Genomic DNA, 22,431 nt, shown 5'->3' on the forward strand with positions numbered 1-22,431 from the left:
CACTCTCTTGACTTCTCTCAATTCTCTTTTACTGAGAGAAGCCAAACCTTTCTAGCCGACATGTTTACACAGCAAACGGGGGTCGCACGACCGCCTGATAACACCAGTGATATTAGTTGGGGTCTCATGACAGCAAGCATTCCCTGTCATGATTTGACATTCTGCAGTCACATAAAGTGACTGCAGACATTTATTCCAAGCCGTAATTAACTTTATAATAATAAATTACTTATTATTAAATTATTAAAGCAGCACTCCAACGGGTTTTTTTTTCCACCGCTGAAGTGGTGCTTTAGGGGAAAGTCCCCTGCTTCGGTCCTATACTCATCCTCTGGTGTCTCACCATTTTTTGGCACCGGCTCTATCTTGTGAGCACAGCTTCTGACTAGCCAGAAGTTAGAAGCTTTGTCACAAGCTCTCAATGTATGTCTATGAGAGATAGATCGAGGCAAGAACAATGCGAGAATGTGCCCAGAACGAGGCGAAAATGAGGCCAGCAGGAGGCTCCCATAAACTTACATCGATTAGTGACCTCCTCACCGCTCCATGAAACACTGGAGTAGTGTCACAAACTGCAGGAGACGACCGGAGCAGCGACGAAAATATATGAAAACGCCAGAAGGTGAGTATTGGATAGTCGGTAGAGGTCTTGTATTTTAAGCACTAGTCCACAGGTGAAAAAAAAAAAGTTGCTGGAATGGTGCTGTAAATGTGATGCAGCTCATGGTTACTATATGAGGGCTTGTTATACTAACACTTGTAAAAGACCCAGTTGGTAAGTATAAAAGCCCCTGATCTCCTCATTTCCAGCCTCCCAGACAGGAACTGTTACATGTGATGGAGTGCATATGATATCATAACAAAACAGTACAATAATCAGCACCACCCCAGTGACCTGTCCCCCACCTCCACTTCAGCCCCCACAATATCGGCACCCTCTTACATTCAACCCCAGGTCCCTGTCCTCCTCCCCCACTTCAGCCCCCACTATACCTCCATCCTCTCACATTCACCCCCCAGTGCCCTGTCTCCCCCTCTTCAGCCCCCACAATATCCCGATCCTCTTACATCCCCCCAGTGCCGACTTCCTCTCTTCAGCCCAAACAATACCCTGATCCTCTCACATTCACCCCTCAGTGCTCTGTCTCCCCTCCCCCACAATAACACCATCCTCTCACATTCACCCCGAGTGCCCTGTCCCCTCCCCTACATCAGCCCCCACAATACCCTCATCCTCTCACATTCACCCCCAGTGCCTTGTCCCCCTTCCCCCACTTAAGCCCCCACCATACCCCGTTCTCTCAAATTCAACCCCCAGTGCCCTATCCTCCCTCCCCCACTTCAGCCCCGGCAATACCACCATTCTCTCACATTCACCCCAGTTCTCTGTCCCCCTTCCCTCACTTTAGCCCCCACAATACCCCATCCTCTTACATTCACCTTCCAGTGCCCTGTCCCCATCCCCCAGTTAAACCCTCACAATACCCTCATCCTCTCGTATTCACCCCCACTGCCCTGTCACCTCCCCCACTTCAACCCCTACAATACCACTATCCTCTCACATTCATACCCCAGTGCCTTGTCCCCTCTCCCTCAATTCAGCCCCCACAATACCCCTATCCTCTCACATTCACCCCCAGAGTCCTGTCCCTCTCCCCCTCTTCAGTCCCCACAATACCCCCACCCTCCCACATTCACCACACAGTGCCCTGTCTCCTCTACCCACTTCAGCCCTCACAATCTATCTATATTATAGCCTTGTAATGCTTTAATTTCCTTTTCTGTCCAAATGTCACCGTGTTCCAGAATTCCAAGTGGAGGAAGTTCACCGACTGCCATATTGGGACATCCAAGTGATGGATGTATCCATATGGAAACTGCTGCTGGTACCAACCTATTGCACAGTACCACCAGCGGAACACCGTCGCACTACACACACACACACTCTATGTGCCGTACGCACCACACACACTCTCTCACACACACACACACCCACATACTCACTCACACTTACATTCACACACTCACATTCACACTCTCACATTCACACACTCACACACAATCAGTCACACACTCACACTCTCACACTAACACTCACACACACTCATACTCACACACTCATGCAGTCTCTTGCACAGTGCCACGAGCAGAACACCGTCGTGAACATGCCGCCGCCGGGATCAGCCGAACGATTCACTGACTGCCGCTATCTTTATACAGGAGGAGTTCATGCGCAGTTTTAATGTGACTTCCGCTATCTGTCTGCACTAAGATGGCGGCGGTGTGATTTACTATGCCTGCGAGAATTACGCGCCGGTGCAGTGAAACATTCGGCTGATCCCGGCGGCAGATGCGCGACTTGTCTACAGGCAGAGGAAGACGGTCACATTAAAAGGGTTTTCCCAAGAATTAAAGTTTATTTTGAGGAGGAGTATTGAGGTTGAGGAGTATTACTCTAAGGCTGGAGTCACAGTAGATTATTGCATCCGATGCGAGAGCATCGGATGCGATATGCTAATGACCCTCGCCTCTTGCTCTGCTGCGAGCAGGAGCCAAATGTCATGCGTCTGTGCTCCGAACCTATCGCAGAGAGCGGATCGGGGCACAGCTGTGAAGGAGGCGGATAAACTATTTTCTCCATCTCCTCCATTGCCGGGGTCAGCGTTTAACACATATCACTCGGATGATATCCGAGTGATGTGCGCTGTCTCACTCGCACCCATAGGCTTATATGGGTGCGAGTGAGCCGAGAGTCAGCCGAGTGTCCGTGACAATCGCAGCATTCTGCGGTTGTTTCGGACCGAGGAAAATTGCCACCAAAATATCGGCTGCTGGGAGCTGCCGCATAGTTTAAACATTGGTCCGAGTGCAATGCTATTTTTAATTGCATTGCATTTGTCCGTTTTAGTAGCCAGTGTGAACCCGCCCTAAGTTTCAGAGGTGGTCCATCAATTCTAAGTGGAATGATGCCACACTCCATAGCCAAGTATATCTCTGGCCTATAACTCTGGTCTCCCTTGAGGCGGCAATGTCTCTGGCCAGTCCATGTGGACTGCTGACCTTGTCAGAGACTTAAGGAAACACTCTGATTTGCGGGGGCCCATAGTCAAGTATACTTGGGTCTGAGTCTACTGAGGAACCCTTGCAGTTGGGTTGGGCGTTTTGTTCTGTTGGTCCAACAGTAGTTAGGCTTAAAGGGGGAGTGTGTTTTTTCTGTGGTGGAAAGAGTCATTTTGTGGGTACTTGTTCTTTCATATCTCCCCCTAATCAACCGCTGGAAAACTAAGGATACCAACTAAGTTGGTATCCCGCATGTATTATGTCTGTCTTGGCAAAGATAAGATGGTCATTTCTGCCTTTCTGGACAGTGGAGCAGTTTTAATTTGATCGACGCTAGGTTGGTCCATACCCATGTCATCAAACCACAAGCATTATCTAGATAACTACCTATTATTAGTATTGACTCTGCACCGTTGAGCCTGGGGTACTTTTGTCAGGTCGCTTGAGTTTTGCATGTACAGGTATATGGATCGCCCCCATGGGGTACTCGGTAACAGGTCCTGGGGTTCACAGGGGGATGTCATGGTGGCTGACCCGGTCTGTGGCCCTGGGACATCCGTGTAAAAGGGAAAGGTCTTTAAACCTTCCTCTAGTGTTAGGGTCGTGACCAACCCGTTTTAGGTTTTAAATGCATACAAATTCTACATACATTTGTTTATTGTATCAAGACATTTTGACTTTTTCAGGAACTTATTGTTAAACAAAATACAATAAAATAAAACTATTTTACTAAATTGTAAAATGCTCTTATTAAAATTATAACATTTGTGTTGTTGGGGTCACTTTCGACCCAGGTCTAATATAAGAGTAAAAAAACAATAATAAGTCCCAAAACTGAACTCATAAACACAATATAAACCAACAGCCCACAGCCAGCTCTATCTCCAACAACTTGAGTTAGGGACATGTTCAGGCATGTATGGCCAAATCAGCTTAGAGTTGGTACTTTGCAGAGTATCGTTTATATTATTCTCTTGAGGTTCATTTGACAATATTTTTATATTGAAAATGAAGGGTATGCTCTCAAATGAAAGGCCCAGGGGGCCACAACAAAAATATTAAAATCAATCCTTCCATGGATGAGAAACCCTAACAAGGTAACTAAGAGGTAAGAAACAAATTGGATCATAAATAACAGTTTTTAGGGTATCCTAGGGGTGATTTAAGACACGGGTCAAAACCGACCCGTTAACATAAGAAAGAGTAACAGAAAGTTAACACTAGAGGAAGGTTAAGGGGAATGTTCGTGACGCCACCTGTGGTATTCGGTCAGGGTGACCGACGCTGCATTAAGGGGTCCGCTGGGGTGATGTTATGACAGCTATATGGTATACCTTCCCACAGGTGAAGTATATCCCCAGGGCTTCCCGGTGTGTAGGTGGTGGTATGGTGAGAGGCGCAGAGAAGAACGAGGACACAAGGTTGCAGTCTCTTTACCTTTTACTGATGACTTCAGCGTCCACAGTCCAGAGCACCAGATCACAGGGCAGGCAGAGTCCAGCTGGTTTGGATGCAGCTCCAGAGTCCCCTTCTCCAGGTGGGAAATAGAAGCCTTCCTCTAGCGCCGTGGTGTTGTAGTCCCTTACTGCTAAGCTTCTCATAAGGTCCTCATAACTGTTGTAGATGTTATGTCTTTCTCTGTCCCCCATAGTCGGATAGGACAAAACCCGTATGACTGGTGACTTGAGGCTGTTTATAGTGACTCTAGCACACCCCAGCCTCTGAGGGGTGCAACCGTGCCTCCTGGGTATAGGTGCGGACAGGTAACTTGCAATTAGCGGTTCTGCCGGTCTCTGGAGTAAAGTATAAAGGTCCTTACTCCCTCGGTGTTCCGGCTACCTGGATCCTTCACCTCAGAAGGAGGCAGCCTGTGGAGGGCTGGTCCCCTTCTAGTATCCTCTCCTTTGCTTCCTCTCCTTCACGCTCCCTGCAATACAGTTCTGCCTTCTAAATGTCTCTTTCTGGGAGCTGCAGCTTTGAGGGCATGCACAGCTCCTTTAACCTTTCATCCTCCTCAGACTCAGGTCTGGAACTGACTAACTTCCCCTACAGACTACCAGTTATATATATATATAGGGAGTGACCTAATAAATAGGAGCAGAAGCTCCCCCTGGTAGTCTGGAGTGTGAAATGTGTTGCATGTTTGTGGTACCTGGATGCAGTTATCCTTCTTTGACTCCAAACATAGCATCACTCTCCCCGAGAGGAACGCAATACCACTGTGATGACCAGGACTCTGGGGCGCCACACGCCCCCCCCCCCCCCCCCCCGTTAAATCCAGTTCTCCCGGACTGGGAAAAGAAAACATCAGCTACAAGTTTGCAACAGACATGCAAATTTTTGAAATGCTGTAAAACAAAATAAATATAAACTGATGCTTCCCTTTATGGGAGGTGAGGACTCTTGAACGTTATGTAACAAAACATATTTACATTGTACTCGTACTTTTTTGAAATAGAATAAGATGACTATGAACTAGCTATGAAACACAAGTACCCATTACGGGCATACTATCTGCTAAGTGCAAAATCAAGCATTTACTTTATTCGAGTCACAGTGCAAAGTTTCAACCAACCCGCACGGGTTTACTATACTTGCTCCTTCAATTTTATTCAAAGTGCATTATCATATCAGATTATCTCATTTCAACTCTATATCTCAATTTTATTATTATTATTATTATTATTATTCACCATGTTAACTCTTTAATGTATTAACTCTCTAATATACTGACTAACTAGCATAATAAACCAACTCTAGGCACGAGTCCAGCAAAGTGCGACGATTCAACATTCTCTTTAAGGGTTCAAACAAGATTCAAGTCCTTTCCCTTTAAGGTAGTGCAAAGTAGCATTCAAGTCAATTGTTAACTTTAAAACAGCAGCAATAATAACTTTCAAAATATCAGGAACAGTCTTTTCAATAAGCTCCTTATTGTAAAACCAGTAGGAAGCACCATTAAGAAGGCGCAAACTATTTACAATTAAGGTACCGTCACACATAGCGACGCTGCAGCGATACCGACAACGATCCGGATCGCTGCAGCGTCGCTGTTTGGTCGCTGGAGAGCTGTCACACAGACCGCTCTCCAGCGACCAACGATGCCGAGGTCCCCGGTAACCAGGGTAAACATCGGGTAACTAAGCGCAGGGCCGCGCTTAGTAACCCGATGTTTACCCTGGTTACCATCCTAAAAAGTAAAAAAACAAACGCTACATACTTACCTACAGCCGTCTGTCCTCGGCGCTCTGCTTCTCTGGTCTGGCTGTGAGCGCCGGGCAGCCAGAAAGCAGAGCGGTGACGTCACCGCTCTGCTTTCCGGCTGACCGACGCTCACAGCCAGAGCAGGAGGAGTGCAGAGCACAGCGCTGGAGGACAGACGGCTGTAGGTAAGTATGTAGTGTTTGTTTTTTTACTTTTAGGATGGTAACCAGGGTAAACATCGGGTTACTAAGCGCGGCCCTGCGCTTAGTTACCCGATGTTTACCCTGGTTACCAGCGAAGACATCGCTGAATCGGTGTCACACACGCCGATTCAGCGATGTCTACGGGGAGTCCAGCGACGAAATAAAGTTCTGGACTTTCTTCCCCGACCAGCGATCTCCCAGCAGGGGCCTGATCGCTGCTGCCTGTCACACTGGACGATATCGCTAGCGAGGACGCTGCAACGTCACGGATCGCTAGCGATATCGTCTAGTGTGACGGTACCTTTAAAGTTTGTGAGCTACTCACTGTCCTTGACTCAAATGTTTTCAAAACAACAGGCAACTTGTAAACAAAGGATCTCTTTAAACAATGGACCCCTTTAAATGGAAACCCTGATAAGGGTTATAAACTTGGAACAGTAGCAAAAAGAGTTAAATAACAATATACAGTCATTTTTAGATGTCGAGTGTCTTATTCTGGTAGCACCGGTAAGTCTACGTTCACATTAGCGTCGCCGTTGCGTCGGCGACGCAGCGGCGACGCACGGAAAAACGCGCGCGTTTTGCGACGCGTGCGTCGTTTTTGACGAAAATCGGACGCACAGAAAATGCTACATGTAGCGTTTTCTTGCGTCCGACGCTAGCGTCGGAAACGACGCACGTGGCGAAAAACGCCACCAAAACAACGCACGCGTCCCCTATGTTAAACATAGGGGCGCGTCGCCGCTGCGTCGCCGCTGCGTCGCCGACGCAACAGCGACGCACATTAGCGTAACGCTAATGTGAACGTAGCCTAAAGGCAGTCCCTTCAGATATGGGCGGCTACCGGGCATCACATACAGTGTGTCTGCACTCCGAATGGGAGTCTGCGTACTTACTGTCCTCTGTTCCACTAGAGCCCGTGTGCATCTGGAACACAGAACAATGGGCGTTCTGTCGTAGGTAGATGTGTCTCTCACCTGGCCAGGTGGGGCAGTGTTGGGCAATATGGAGCCTCCGGTGGCAATGGCTCCGAGCCTCTAGATGGCGGTCTTCCCTCGTTTAGTTCACTCTTGTGCACGTGGAGGGCATACCACCCTCTATCTCTCCAATGTCACGTATAAGTGGCGCAGTCACCAGGGTAGAGGTCACGGCCTGGATGCCCCTCCATCAGATGGGCCACCACATCACGTCGGTTCACGAAGACCTCTGGGTACAGATCGGGCTCCTTGATGAAACACCACCCGGAATAGAGGCGAAACACCACAATGGTCCCGCACCTCCGCGGGCCCCGGTTTCCATGGCCTGTCTTCCGGGCCCGGGCCTTGGCTTGTAAGTCTTTTTCGTGCACGGCCTGGCGCTCAATGTCCTCCTCCCTCTCTCTCTGCTCACACTGTAAGGCCTGCTGCCGGCAGTACTCCTGCTGGGTGATCACTTCAATCCGCTCTCACTCTCGCTGAGCCTCCCCAGGGAACCCGATCAGGTTGTTGGTGGTGTGGGTCCACCTGAAGGTCACCTACTCCCCTTGAATGTCTATGGCCTTTTTGGTTGACTGCAGCGGGGTATCAGCAGTCTCCAAGGTCTCCCAGAGCCGGTCCCAGGCTAAACGGCTACACACCCATCCAGGTGGTGGTGATGGAGCAGAGTCGACGGGCACTAACAGGGCAGTGTCCTCAGCTACCGGGGCAGGGTCTGTAGGCTTACCCGCGGCCACAGCATCTCTGATGCTGGTCTCCTCCACTGCAAGCTGTGGCTGGCTGTATTGCTGCTCCTGGACGCTGGCAGCTGCGCAGTACCAGGATTTCCAGAGCTGGCGGCATTGCTCCTTGACCTCTGCGCCAAGAACCTCTGGGTTCATGTATGACGGCAGGGCCTCTTCTGCCTCTGATTTGTGTGAAGGGATGCGGGTATTCTCCCCCTCCTCCTGGTGACCTCCGTTCGCCATCTTGCCAACCAGGGTTGTGTCTGCCTCCTTCTCTGGTTCATGCTCCTCCTCTTCTGGAGGGCGGTTCTTTCTTCCTCCACCATCCCAGACTAGGAGGCGGATCCCTTTGGTTGATGGGCGTATTCTTCTGACATAGTAGTATCTATGGGGGACGGCTTCCATTTTCACGCCGTTCTTCCAAGCCACGCCCACGATGACATGCTCCACTCCTCCTGCATGCCGCATGGCGTTATAATGGCAGCAGTTTTGGCAGGAATCTTTGGCGGTATATGACAGTTCATTAGTCACACAGTCTTTTAGCACAAATCGTGGTTAGGCACAGTTCTGACACAGTCTTTAGGCGCACATGACCCGATTTACAGGGTTTAGTAGATCCTGTTCGTGACGCCAAAGTTTGATCGCCCTCATGGGGCTGAGGGGTACTCGGTACTGGGTCCTGCGGTTCACAGGCTGATGTCACGGTGGCTGACCTGGTCCGTGGCCCTGGGACGTCCGTGTAAAATGGAAAGGTCTTTAAGGGGAATGTTCGTGACGCCACATGTGGTATTCGGTCAGGGTGACCGACGCTGCTTTAAGGGGTCCGCTGGGGTGATGTTATGGCAGCTAGATGGTATACCTTCCCACAGGTGAAGTATATCCCCAGGGCTTCCCGGTGTGTAGGTGGTGGTAATGGTGAGAGGTGCAGAGAAGAACGAGGACACAAGGTTGCAGTCTCTTTACCTTTTACTGATGACTTCAGCGTCCACAGTCCAGAGCACCAGATCACAGGGCAGGCAGAGTCTGGCCGGTTTGGAGGCAAATCCAGAGTCCCCTTCTCCAGGTGGGAAATAGAAGAGAGTATCCCATTCCGGGAGGCGGTGGGAGGGGTGGAGCAGTAAAATTTAGCGGCCTGGGAGACACTTGAGACTGCTGCATCTGGCAGCCTGATAGCGCCCCCCTGCCGACCATAATCATCAGGAGGAAAAAAGGGCGCATCTTTTAATCCGAATTAAGCTTACTCAGGGTGGTGTCTATGGTGGAGTAGGATCACAGGAGGCAAGGTCGCTGCTGTAAGAGGCTGGCAGCAGGAATGGGGCGATTTTGAGACCCCCAGGTTGGGAGGATTGTTTGACTCGTCATTGTGAGGCTGTGGGTTCTGAGCTCACAGAAAATGTCAGTGAGCGAAGTACCCACATTCCTCATTGATTTCCTTGTGGCTGGCTACAGAAAAATGGCCGCCGGAGGCAACACATACACAGATTAAGATTTTGATTCACGGATTTCAATCTGCGCATGCTCAGCCTTTGACAACCATTTTCACGGCCCCCATCATTGCACAGCCGGGACACCCCCTTTTCCCAGCCTGGGGCCTGCAGCATCTCTCCACTCATGTAAAGTTTTTTTTTTATTAATAAGCCAGTCTTCTTTTTGTCTATGTGTTAACCTGCCTTTTACTACTACTCCTGCTAAACTTAACTATTGGTCTGTTTATGGCAAAATCCGTTAGAAAGAGGTTGCTTCTCTATCATATTTATTAATTAGTGATCTAACTGATTTGCCCATAGGACTATGTTTACTGGGTATAACATACCATTTATGTTTTGCTTTTGTTCGGTATCGAAGTATTGAATTTAGTTTTTGATTATATGCTTTTTGAATACTTTTGGGAATGATGTCCAAAAGGATAAGCCATGTTGGTGTAATCTACTTGCCAATTTGCGAGCTTGATCTATAAAGGTCTCGTCTGGACTGTTTATGCATCGAAATCTGAGAATTTGCCCATAGTGTAGGGATACCTTAATATGATAAAAATGATAGCTGTCAAATCATGTCAATGAATTGGTTGCGGTGGGTTTGCGATAACAATTAGTGTGAATTTCACCTCCCAGAACCCTAGTTTCCACATCTAGAAATTCAATAGATCTACCAGCAATTTTACTTGTCAATGTCACGTTTACCCTCTCATTATTAAAATATGTTATGAATTCATGGAATATTTGAGAAGTGTCATCCCACATAATAAAGATATCATCTATAGAATGTAGGAATAATTCTCAAGATCTTCTCAAGATCTTGCCCCCCCCCCAAAAAAAAAAAAATTGCAAAAGTTGGTATGAACACCTACTTGTAAATCAGAAGAATATGTCAGAACAATAAAGCTTCATACCTTTGCATTGATGTCATGTTACAAGTCTGCACCACTGTGCCATATTTCAGCTGTCCATTTTCCAAGTGCTTTTTTGAGATACATTTTTTTGTTAAACCACAGTGAGTTCTAAGGTGAAGATTAACTCCTTAACGACCTCCGATACGCCTTTTAAGGCAGTTAAGGAAAAAGTGTATAGCGCCCCCCAGAGTTGGATTTTGCCAAGGGTAGCTGAGACCCCAGAGAACATGATTCGGGGTTTTTTTTACCGACCCCGGGTTGCGATCGCCGGTAAATAACTGTTTACCGGCAGCCGCAAAAAAAAAAAGCGATTTCAGATTTAATTTCTCTGTCCTATGATGTGATCGCACATCAGGGGACAGAGAAATGGGGTCCCTGATAGCCACCCGGTACTCACCCGTCTCCCCCGATGCTCCTCGTGGCTCCCAATGGGCGCCGCCATCTTTTTCCACAAAAAAATGGCAGGCGCATGCGCAGTGCGCCCGCCGGCCTGCACCCGGCAGGTCTTTCGGGTCTTGGCTGCCGGGGGTAGCCGAGACCCCAAAGAACATGATCGGGGTCAGTTTTTACCGACCCCTGTTTTGCGATCGCCGGTAATTAACTGTTTACCGGCGAACGCAGAAAGAGAAAAAAAAAAAGTGGCGTGTCATTCTCTGTCCTCTGATGTGATCGCAAATCAGAGGACAGAGAAATAGGGGGATTCGGGACCCTGTTATACTTACCGGTGTCCCTGGGTCCTGCTGCGTCCCCTCCTGGCCGCCGGCTTCTTCCTCCAGGAAGAAAATGGCGGGCGAATGCGCAGTGCGCCCGCCGTGATGTGCCAGCCGACAGAGGTAGATTCTTCCTCTTGTTTTATTTTGGTCACTGTGAGATACTATCACAGTGATCAAAATAAAAAAATAGTAAATAACCCCCCCCCCCTTAATCACCCCCTTAGTTAGGAAAAAAAGATAAAATAAGAAAAATGTATGTATTTCTATTTTCCAATTAGGGTTCGGGTTAGGGCTAAGGTTAGGGTTGGGGCTAAAGTTAGGGTTAGGGTTGGTGCTAAAGTTACGGTTAGGGTTGGTGCTAAAGTTACGTTTAGGGTTGGGGCTAAAGTTAGGGTTAGGGTTGGGGCTAAAGTTAGGGTTAGGGTTGGGATCAGGGTTAGGCTATGTGCACACATTCAGGATTTCTTGCAGAAATTTCCTGAGAAAAACCGGAAATTTTCTGCAAGAAATCTGCATGCATTTTTGCGCGTTTTTACTGCGTTTTTGGTGCATTTTTTTGCGGATTTTTCCGGACATTTCCCAATGCATTATATAGTGGGAAATCCACAAAAAATCCGCAAAATTAATAAACATGCTGCGTTTTTTTACCGCAATGCGTTTTTTTCGTGGAAAAAAGCGTATCATGTGCACAAAAATTGTGGAATTCATTCTAAATGATGGGATGCATAATGTATGCTGGTTTTTTTTGCGGTTTTATAGCATTTATATAGCGAAAAAACGCGAAAAAAACGCAAAAAATCAGCAACGTGTGTACACAGCCTTAGGGTTGGGATTAGGGTTTGGACTAGGGTTAGGGTTGGTATTAGGGTTAATGTTGGCATTAGGGTTACGTTTGGGATTAGGATTAGGTTTGGGTTAGGTTGGAGGTTAGGGTTGAGATTATGATTAGGGGTGTATTGGGCTTAGGGATTTGATTAGGGTTAGGGTTGGGATTAGGGTTAGGGGTGTCTTGGCGTTAGGGTTGTGATTAGGGTTATTTTTAGGGTTGGGATTAGGCTTAGGGGTGTTTTGGGGTTAGGGGTTTGATTAGGGTTATGGATTGGGTTGGGATTAGCGTTAGGGGTTATCAGCGTACTCAGGACTGATTGGACAACAACTTTTGGGGTCCAGTTTCTCCTTTTACCCTTGCGAAAATAAAAAAATTGGGGGCTAAAAATCATTTTTGTGGGGAAAAAATTATTTTTTATTTTCATGGCTCTGCGTCAAACTTCTGTGAAGCACTTGGGCATTCAAAATGCTCACCACATATCTAGATAAGTTCCTTGGGGGGTCTAGTTTCCAAAATAGGGTCACTTGTGGGGGGTTTCTACTGTTTAGGTACATCAGGGGCTCTGAAATTGCAATATGACACCCGCAAATCATTCCATCAAAGTCTGCATTTTAAAACGTCACTACTTCCCTTCCGAGCCCTGATGTGTACCCAAACAGTGGTCCCCCCACATATGGGGTACCAGCGTACTCAGAACAAATTGGACAACAAATTTTGCGGTCCAATTTCTCCCGTTAACCTTGTAAAAGTAAAAAATAAAAAATTGGGGGCTAAAAAATTTTTTTGTTTAAATAAAATACATATATATTTTCATGACTCTGCATTATAAAGTTCTGTGAAGCACTTGGGTGTTCAAAGTGCTCACCACACATCTATATAAGTTCCTTGGGGGGTCTAGTTTCCAAAATCTGGTCACTTGTGGGAGGTTTCTACTGTTTAGGTACATCAGGGGCTCTGCAAACGCAACATAATGCCCACAGACCATTCTATCAAAGTCTGCATTCCAAAATGGCGCGCCTTCCATTCCGAGCTCTGCCATGTGCACAAACAGTGGTCTCCCCCCACATATGAGGTATTAGCGTACTCAGGATAAATTGCACAATAAATTTTGGGGTCCAATTTATCTTGTTACCCTTGTGAAAGTAAAAATCTGGGGGTGAAAAGATAATTTTTGTGGAAAAAATATTTTTTTTTAATTTTCATTGCACTACATTATAAACTTCTGTGAAGCAGTTGGGGGTTCATAGTGCTCACCACACATCTAGATAAGCTCTCTGGGGGGTCTAGTTTCCAAAATGCGGTCACTTGTGGGGGGTTTCGACTGTTTAGGTACATCAGGAGCTCTGCAAATGCAACGTGACGCCCGCAGACCATTCCATCAAAGTCTGCATTTTAAAACGTCACTACTTCCCTTCCAAGACCCGGCATGTGCCCAAACAGTGCCCCCCCCCCCCACATATGGGGTATCAGCGTTCTCAGGACATACTGGACAACAAATTTTGTAGTCCGATTTCTCCCGTTACCCTTGAGAAAATAAATTGCGAGCTAAAATATCATTTTTGAGGAAAAAAAGGATTTTTTATTTTCACGGCTCTGCATTATAAAGTTCTGTGAAGCACATGGGCGTTCAAAGTGCTCACCACACATCTAGATGAGTTCCTTGGGGGGTCTAGTTTCCAAAATGGGGTCACTTGTGGGGGTTTCTACTGTTTAGGCACATCAGGAGCTCTGCAAATGCAACATGACGCCCGCAGACCATTCTATCAAAGTCTGCATTTTAAAACGTCACTACTTCCCTTCCAAGCCCCAATGTATGCCCAAACAGTGGTCTCCGCCCCCACATATGAGGTATCAGCGTACTCAGGACAAACTGGACAACAAATTTTGTGGTCCAATTTCTCCTGTTACCCTTGAGAAAATAAAAAATTGAAAGCTAAAAAATCATTTTTGAGGAAAGAAAAAGGATTTTTTTATTTTCACGGCTCTATGTTATAAATTTCTGTGAAACACTTGGGGGTTCAAAGTGCTCACCACACATCTAGATTAATTCCTTAATGGTTTTTGTTTCCAAAATGGTGTCACTTGTGGGGGTTTCCACTGTTTAGTCACATCAGGGGCTCTCCAAACGCGACATGGCGTCCCATCTCAATTCCAGCCAATTCTGCATTGAAAAAGTCATAAGGCGCTCCTTCTCTTCCAAGCCCTGCCGTGCGCCCAAAAAGTGGTTTACCCCCACATATGGGGTATCGGCGTATTCAGGAGAAATTGCACAACACATTTTGTGGTTTATTTTTTCTTTTTAACCTTGTGAAAATAAAAAAAATTGGTTCTGAAGTAAAATGTTTGCAAAAAAAAGTTAAATGTTCATTTTTTCCTTCCACATTGTTTTAGTTGCTGTGAAGCACGTCAAGGTTTAATAAACTTTTTGAATTTGGTTTGAAGCAGCTTGAGGGGTGTAGTTTTTAGAATGGTGTCAAGTTTGGGTATTTTCTTTCATGTACGCCCCTCAAAGTGACTTTAAGGTCGGAGTTACACTACAGCGAGATACAGCCGAGTCTCGCAGGTTAAAAACAAGCTCTGGCACCGGCACTCCGGAGCGGAGCGTGCGGCTCCATGTATTGCTATGCGACCGCATAGTCCGCTCCGGAGTGCCGGTGCCAGAGCTTGGTTTTAACCTGCGAGACTCGGCCGTATCTCGATGTGTGTGATCCCGGCCTAAATGTGAGATGGTCCCTAAAATAAATGGTTTTGTAAATTTTGTTGTAAAAATGAGAAATCGCTGGTCAACTTTTAACCCTTATAACTTCCTAACAAAAAAAATGTTGTTTCTAAAATTGTGCTGATGTAAAGTAGATATTTGAGAAATGAAATTTATTAACTATTTTGTGTGACATATCTCTCTGATTTAAGGGCATAAAAATTCAAAGTTTGAAAATTGCAAAATTTTAAACATTTTCGCCATATTTCTGTTTTTTTTTTTTATTAATAATCACAAGTAATATCAAAGAAATGTTACTACTATCATGAAGTACAATATGTCAGGAAAAAACATTCTCAGAATCAGTGGGATCAGTTAAAGCGTTCCAGAGTTATAACCTCATAAAATGACAGTGGTCAGAATTGTAAAAATTGGCTCGGTCATTAAGTATCAAAATGGCTCTTTCACTAAGGGGTTAATTAGGCAGTTTCTGAAAGTAGTGTAAATTATAGCAGAAGTGTATTCCGGTCCATTACTAGAGTAAGTTTATTAATCTGGCGACCGAAAGATGAGCCAAATTCACTAAAAGGCAAATGCTTCTTTATGCAATTAGTGCATCTTCTCCTAGCAGTCCCTGGATCAAGACTATATTATAAAACGCCAATCTTGACTAATTAGCAGGGTACCATGTTCTTTTTGCAATAGTTAAATTGTTGTTGGTGTCTTTTAACGCATTTGGCGCATCTTACCTAATCCGACTCTGGATCAAGACTGGCTTATAATCACCAACCTTGATTAATGTCATTAGTGTAATGTTTTTCTAGGTTTTTAATGTAATTGTAATTTAATTTTAATGTAATTGTTAAAAGAACCTGAAGACCCACCTCTTCCGACAAGCCTACAGCCTGCAGTGATCCTTAAGGCCCCTTCACATTTAGCGACGCTGCAGCGATACCGACAACGATCCTGATCGCTGCAGCGTCGCTGTTTGGTCGCTGGAGAGCTGTCACACAGACCGCTCTCCAGCGACCAACGATGCCGGTAACCAGGGTAAACATCGGGTAACTAAGCGCAGGGCCGCGCTTAGTAACCCGATGTTTACCCTGGTTACCATGCTAAAAGTAAAAAAAAACAAACACTACATACTTACCTACCGCTGTCTGTCCTCCAGCGCTGCGCTCTGCTTCTCTGCTCTCCTCTTGTACTGTCTGGGAGCCGGAAAGCAGAGCGGTGACGTCACCGCTCTGCTTTCCGGCTCACAGCCAGTACAGGAGGAGTGCAGAGCGCAGCGCTGGAGGACAGACAGCGGTAGGTAAGTATCTAGTGTTTGTTTTTTTTTACTTTTAGCATGGTAACCAGGGTAAACATCGGGTTACTAAGCGCGGCCCTGCGCTTAGTTACCCGATGTTTACCCTGGTTACCAGTGAAGACATCGCTGGATCGGTGTCACACACGCCGATCCAGCGATGTCTCCAGGGAGTCCAGCGACGAAATAAAGTTCTGGACTTTGTTCAGCGACCAACGATCTCCCAGCAGGGGCCTGATCGTTGGTCGCTGTCACACAGAACGATTTCATTAACGATATCGTTGCTACGTCACAAATAGCAACGATATCGTTAACAATATCGTTATGTGTGAAGGTACCTTTAGTCTGCTGAACCGCCCCACGGCCAACTCAACCCTCTCCTAGTGTATCCTCACCCATCCCCTGTAGACTGTGAGCCCTCGCGGGCAGGGTTCTCTCTCCTCCTGTACTTGTGTGTGCCTTGTTTTGCTCAAGTTTATTGTACTTGTCTATATTTGCCTCTTTCACGTGTAAAGTGCCATGGAATAAATGGCGCTATAAAAATTTATAATAATAATAATAATTGTTGTATTAGTACTCATGGCATCACCAACAGTGCACATCCTACATTATGACCCCAATTCTTCTAAACTGATATTCACATCAGACTTAATAAGGGGGCACATGAGACCCAGGTGCACCCAGAGGCCTGAAGAAAGGTTTCTAGCATAAGGAAAGCCACATCATATCACGAATAAGACTGGCTGTAGCATGTAGAAATGGCATAAAAATGCCAAAAGTAGCAAAACTTTTGCACAACGTTCAGTTGGGCAAAAATTTTTGCAACTTTTCTAAGTTTTAATACTAGATTTCTGGCAATAAAGACTTGATGAATCGGAGCCTATTTTTTTTTAAATTAATTTTCTTATTCTAATATTACCATATATACTCATGTATAAACAGTTTTTCAGCACATTGTTTTGTGCTGAAAGCACCCCCCTCGGCTCATACACGAGTCATTGTCCCAGAAGACAGTGGTGGTGGGGGAGTGGCAGAGTAACGGGTCACAGAGGCAGGAACCAGTGGCTGCAGCTAAAGCCTGTGCCCACTGCTTAAGAGAAATGAATATTCACTGCGCTAGTGAACATTCATTTCTCTTATAGCACACAGTTAGAGCCGCAGTCGCCGGCATCAAGCACACATCCTTCTTACCTTCTCTACATCTCGTTCCCCGGTGCCAGCAGCTCTTCCGGCCGAGTGATCATATGTACCTCGCTCATTAAGATTATGAATATTCTCCTCTCTCCACTCCCATAGGCGTGGAGTGAATATTCATTATTTTAATGAGCGGGGACATGTGATCGCTCGGCAGGAAGAACTGCTGACAAGGAACAAGATGCAGCCAGGGTGCACAGAGAAGGTAAGTAGGATGTAGGTTTTTTTTCATAGGAACCATGCATACAAGGACAGGGATGGGGAGCCATGCATACAAGGATGGGGATAAGGAGCCATGCATACAACGACAGGGGATAAGCAACCATGCATACAAGGATGAAGATAAAGGACCATGCATACAGGGACGGGGAGCCAAGCATACAAGGACCGGAATGGGGAGCCATGCATACAAGAAGAGGGATGAGGGAACAATGCATACCTGGCTTATACTCGAGTTAATAAGTTTTCCCAGTTTTTTGTGGCAAAATTAGGTGCTTCGGCTTATACTATCGACTTATACACAAGTATATACAGTCATACAATTCATGCAAAAAACACTGCTGTATAAAATAAAAGATATAATTTATTACAAAAAATACAAGTTACTGTAAATCTCATTCAACTGTTGACTGGAAACAAGGCAAATGACAAATGCATGACTATAGTGCAAATTGAATTACTTCAATTTTTTAAAGGATTTGTTGAACTAGGTATGTAAACAATACACATAAAAGCACAAATCACACGAACAAACATAAGATGGGGCTTCTCCACAATTCCTGGATGAGATTAGATTTTATGATGTTATTTTTTAGAGAAAGAACCGAAGCCTGATCCTTCTCCTGGAATGATTACAATGCCAGATCCTTCATCTTGACCGATTACTGCACCGGATCCTTCTTCTGGAATGATTACAATGCCAGATCCTTCATCTTGAGCGATTACTGCACCAGATCCCTCTTCTGGAATTATTACAATGCCAGATCCTTCATCTTGAGCGATTACTGCACCAGATCCTTCTTCTGGAGTGATTACAATGCCAGATCCTTCATCTTGAGCAATTACTGCACCAGATCCTTCTTCTGGAATGATTACAATGCCAGATCCTTCATCTTGAGCGATTACTGCACCGGATCCTTCTTCTGGAATGATTACAATGCCAGATCCTTCATCTTGAGCGATTACTGCACCAGATCCTTCTTCTGGAATGATTACAATGCCAGAGCCTTCATCTTGAGCGATTACTGCACCAGATCCTTCTTCTGGAATGATGACAATACCAGATCCCTCATCTTGACTGATTACTGCACCAGATCCTTCTTCTGGAGTGATGACAATACCAGATCCTTCATCTTGAGCGATTACTGCACCAGATCCTTCTTCTGGAGTGATTACAATGCCAGATCCTTCATCTTGACCAATTATTGCACCAGATCCTTCTTCTGGAGTGATTACAATGCCAGATCCTTCATCTTGAGCGATTACTGCACCAGATCCTTCTTCTGGAGTGATTACAACGCCAGATCCTTCGTCTTGAGCAATTACTGCACCGGATCCTTCTTCTGGAATGATTACAATGCCAGATCCTTCATCTTGAGCGATTACTGCACCAGATCCTTCTTCTGGAATAATTACAAAGCCAGATCCTTCATCTTGAGCGATTACTGCACCAGATCCTTCTTGTGGAACGATTACAATGCCAGATCCTTCATCTTGAGCGATGGCAATGCCAAATTCCTGGCCAGATCCTAATCCAGATCCTTCAAAAACTAAAAAAAAAAATAAAATCGGTAGTTAGCATCCTTTCATAATTTATTACTAAACAGCAGAAAAAAATAACTGCAAAAATAACAGTCAGTTTAGTCTCAAAGCACCTGTGTGTGTGTTAAGGAATACAATGTGCCGGGATTCTTCATGTTGTAAAAATTATAGATTATAAAACAGAATATTGGAAGAGATTGAATTTATTAGTTTGTGAAAATGTCACTAATTGCAGTAAATGTATCACAATGCTGCATGTGATAACATGGTAGACACGCAAGAAGCCAGCCATTCTGTTCCTTATGCCGCCTTATAGCCAGTGTACATGGACATATACTGTATATAAGCTTTCTTGTGATCTTCAATTTGTTTTAGACAATTTTCATAGCTAAATACTTTGCTTAGTAAAGAGACTAATACTAAGGAGGTGATTCATCAATATCTTATGCCACAATACTGGTGTAAAATTCCTTGAAAACTCACAACGTTTTTGAGCAAAAATTTCCAAATTTTGAGGTTTCCAACCAGTTTGAATCAGCTCTGCAAAAATAGCCAAAGCTAGGACGGACTCTTTGTAGGACAGGGTATAGCTATGTCTGCCCATGAAGTCAACGAAAAGTACTGGTGATTTTTACGCCAGAAGGGTTACTGCAGTTGCTGACTGGAGTCGCATTTCCAGTAAGGCGCAAAAATGAAACAAACACAAGAGAAGATGTATGCAAATTGTTTGGCTTAAGGAGTTTTGCACATTGTGCTCCAATGAACACTTCATTGAGCACACAAGTCTTAATGAATCTGCCCCTTTGTATCACTCATAATAGTTTGGGATCCCATTATAAATTAGCACTGGGTCCCAGAATAAGGACATATAAAAACCAATAATTATCTCATTCTGTTTTGTTTTCCAGCCACCCCTGGATCAGCCTAAAGGTACCGTCACATTTAGCGACGCTGCAGCGATCTAGACAACAATCCCGATCGCTGCAGCGTCGCTGTGTGGTCGCTGGAGAGCTGTCACACATACAGCTCTCCAGTGACCAACGATGCGAAGTCCCCTGGTAACCAGGGTAAACATCGGGTTACTAAGCGCAGGGCCGCGCTTAGTAACCCGATGTTTACCCTGGTTACCAGCGTAAACGTAAAAAAAAAAACACTACATACTTACATTCCGGTGTCTGTCCCCCGGCGCTGTGCTTCTCTGCACTGACTGTGAGCGCCAGCCGGAAAGCACAGCGGTGACGTCACCGCTGTAATCTGCTTTACGGCCGGCGCTTACACAGTGCAGAGAAGCAGAGTGCCGGGGGACAGACACCGGAATGTAAGTATGTAGTGTTTGGTTTTTTTTACGTTTACGTTGGTAATCAGGGTAAACATCGGGTTACTAAGCGCGGCCCTGCGCTTAGTAACCAGATGTTTACCCTGGTTATCAGTGAAGACATCGCTGAATCGGCGTCACACACACCGATACAGCGATGTCTGCGGGAGATCCCGCGACGAAATGAAGTTCTGGACTTTCTGCTCCGACCAACGACATCACAGCAGGATCCTGATCGCTGCTGCCTCTCAAACTCAACGATATCGCTATCCAGGACGCTGCAATGTCACGGATCGCTAGCGATATCGTTCAGTGTGAAGGTACCTTTACATTTGCACTTTATTTTTATGTTGCATTCAGACAATGCTGTCAAAGCTGCGCTGAAAGATAAAAATAATCATTCTCAGCAGCACATCATCCTTTGTAGAACGGACATGTGCTGCCGAGAACAATGATATTTTATCCGCACAGAATGCACCATAAGAAGTCTGGCAATACATACATATAATGGAACATTGTGTATAGGGTTGTGTAATTAATTGAAGACATTGATGCTGGATTTCTATTCTTACAGGATTACACCACTAGAGCATATAATACTATGGTATAAATATTACATCTACTAAGAAGCTGTAAGACAAGAGGATAGATACACATAATGGAGCTGGACTTACCAGGAGCGGACAATATGCGGGTCACGCAGCAGAGGAGGAGAAGGTAAGTGGCCTGCATTGTGGTCCTGCTGCTGTATGGCTACAGGTAAGAAGTGAGGAGCAGATGGAAGAGGCCTCTTTATATAGGATGGTGACACTACATTTGGGGGAGGGGTCAGTGATTGGTAATAGCTCCACCCTCTTGTGCAAACACAATGTTATCACACTCTAATGTAAATGACAATAATGGTTACATAGTAACATCATACTGCCAGGTCCGTTTTACCATATAGTAAACATGGTACATAAAAAACTAGAAATCCCCAAACACAAATGTGGAATACTACTTCTTTCTTAGTTTTGTTGCACTTGGAATTTTCTCCCCGCTTTCCAGTCTGTTACATGATAAAATGAATGGTGTAATTCAAAACTACAAAGAAAAAAAAACAAGCCTTCATATAGGCACATGTTGTATATGTTAAGAAAAAAAGTGAAGGCTCTCGGAAGAAAAAGAGGATAAAGAGGAAACGCAAAAATGGAAAATGCCCATGTCAGCAAGAGGTTAATGGACATAACAATCTGTCCCTATTTTGTAAATTTGATATGAGTCACTTGATGTGGTAAGTTTAATTTCTTATAACAAGTACAAAACTATTTTCTTAGGCTAGGTTCACACTGCGTTGTGTGAACCCGTTAAATGGACTACATTACAGCGCGGCATAACGCGGTGTAACGTAGTCCGTTAACGCCGCCATTGCTTGCAATGGCGAACGCATCGCTAGCGCACACCCAAAATGGGCGTGTGCTAGCGATGTGCCGTCATTTGAGTGACGGACCTCGAATGCTGCTTGCCGCGTTCCTCGCTAGCGCAGATCGGGCATCTGCGCTAGCGGGATTGGCAAACGCGATCCCTTTTGGGACATTGCGTTAGCGCAGTCCGTTAGCCTATGCGCTAAACGGATTGCCCTAATGCAATGTGAACCTAGCCTTATGGGACCTGTTCACATTTGAAATGACTTTTCTGTACGTTAGAAAACCCTCAAATATGACCCCATTTTACAAACTGCACCCTCAAAGCAGGGCCGGCTCCAGGTTTTTGAGGGCCCCGGGCGAAAGAGTCTCAGTTTTTGGGGGCCCCGGGCGAAAGAGTCTCATACCACGATTTATGATCGCATATAACACAGCCATGTAGTATATAGCACAGCCACGTAGCATATAACACAGCCATGTAGTATATAACAGCCCACGTAGCATATAACACAGCCATGTAGTATATCGCACAGCCCACGTAGCATATAACAGCCCATATAGTATATAGCACAGCCACATTATATAACAAAGCCCACGTAGTATATAGCACAGCCCACGTAGCATATAACAGCCCAAATAGTATATAGCACAGCCACA

The 22,431-nt window shown here is 45.5% G+C and overlaps 1 protein-coding gene across 1 annotated transcript in view; it reads right to left on the bottom strand.

The window, feature by feature from the left end:
* Positions 1–8,634, bottom strand: part of LOC138648615 (putative per-hexamer repeat protein 5) — a 65,919-nt gene extending 57,285 nt beyond the window's left edge. The window contains exon 1 of the mRNA XM_069738403.1: positions 8,169–8,634. Coding sequence (XP_069594504.1) covers positions 8,169–8,634 — 466 coding nt within the window. The remainder of the gene's footprint in view (positions 1–8,168) is intronic.
* Between the last annotated feature and the right edge of the window lie 13,797 nt (positions 8,635–22,431).

The sequence above is a fragment of the Ranitomeya imitator genome, chromosome 9 (genome assembly GCF_032444005.1).
Source record: "Ranitomeya imitator isolate aRanImi1 chromosome 9, aRanImi1.pri, whole genome shotgun sequence".
NCBI lineage: Eukaryota > Metazoa > Chordata > Amphibia > Anura > Dendrobatidae > Ranitomeya > Ranitomeya imitator.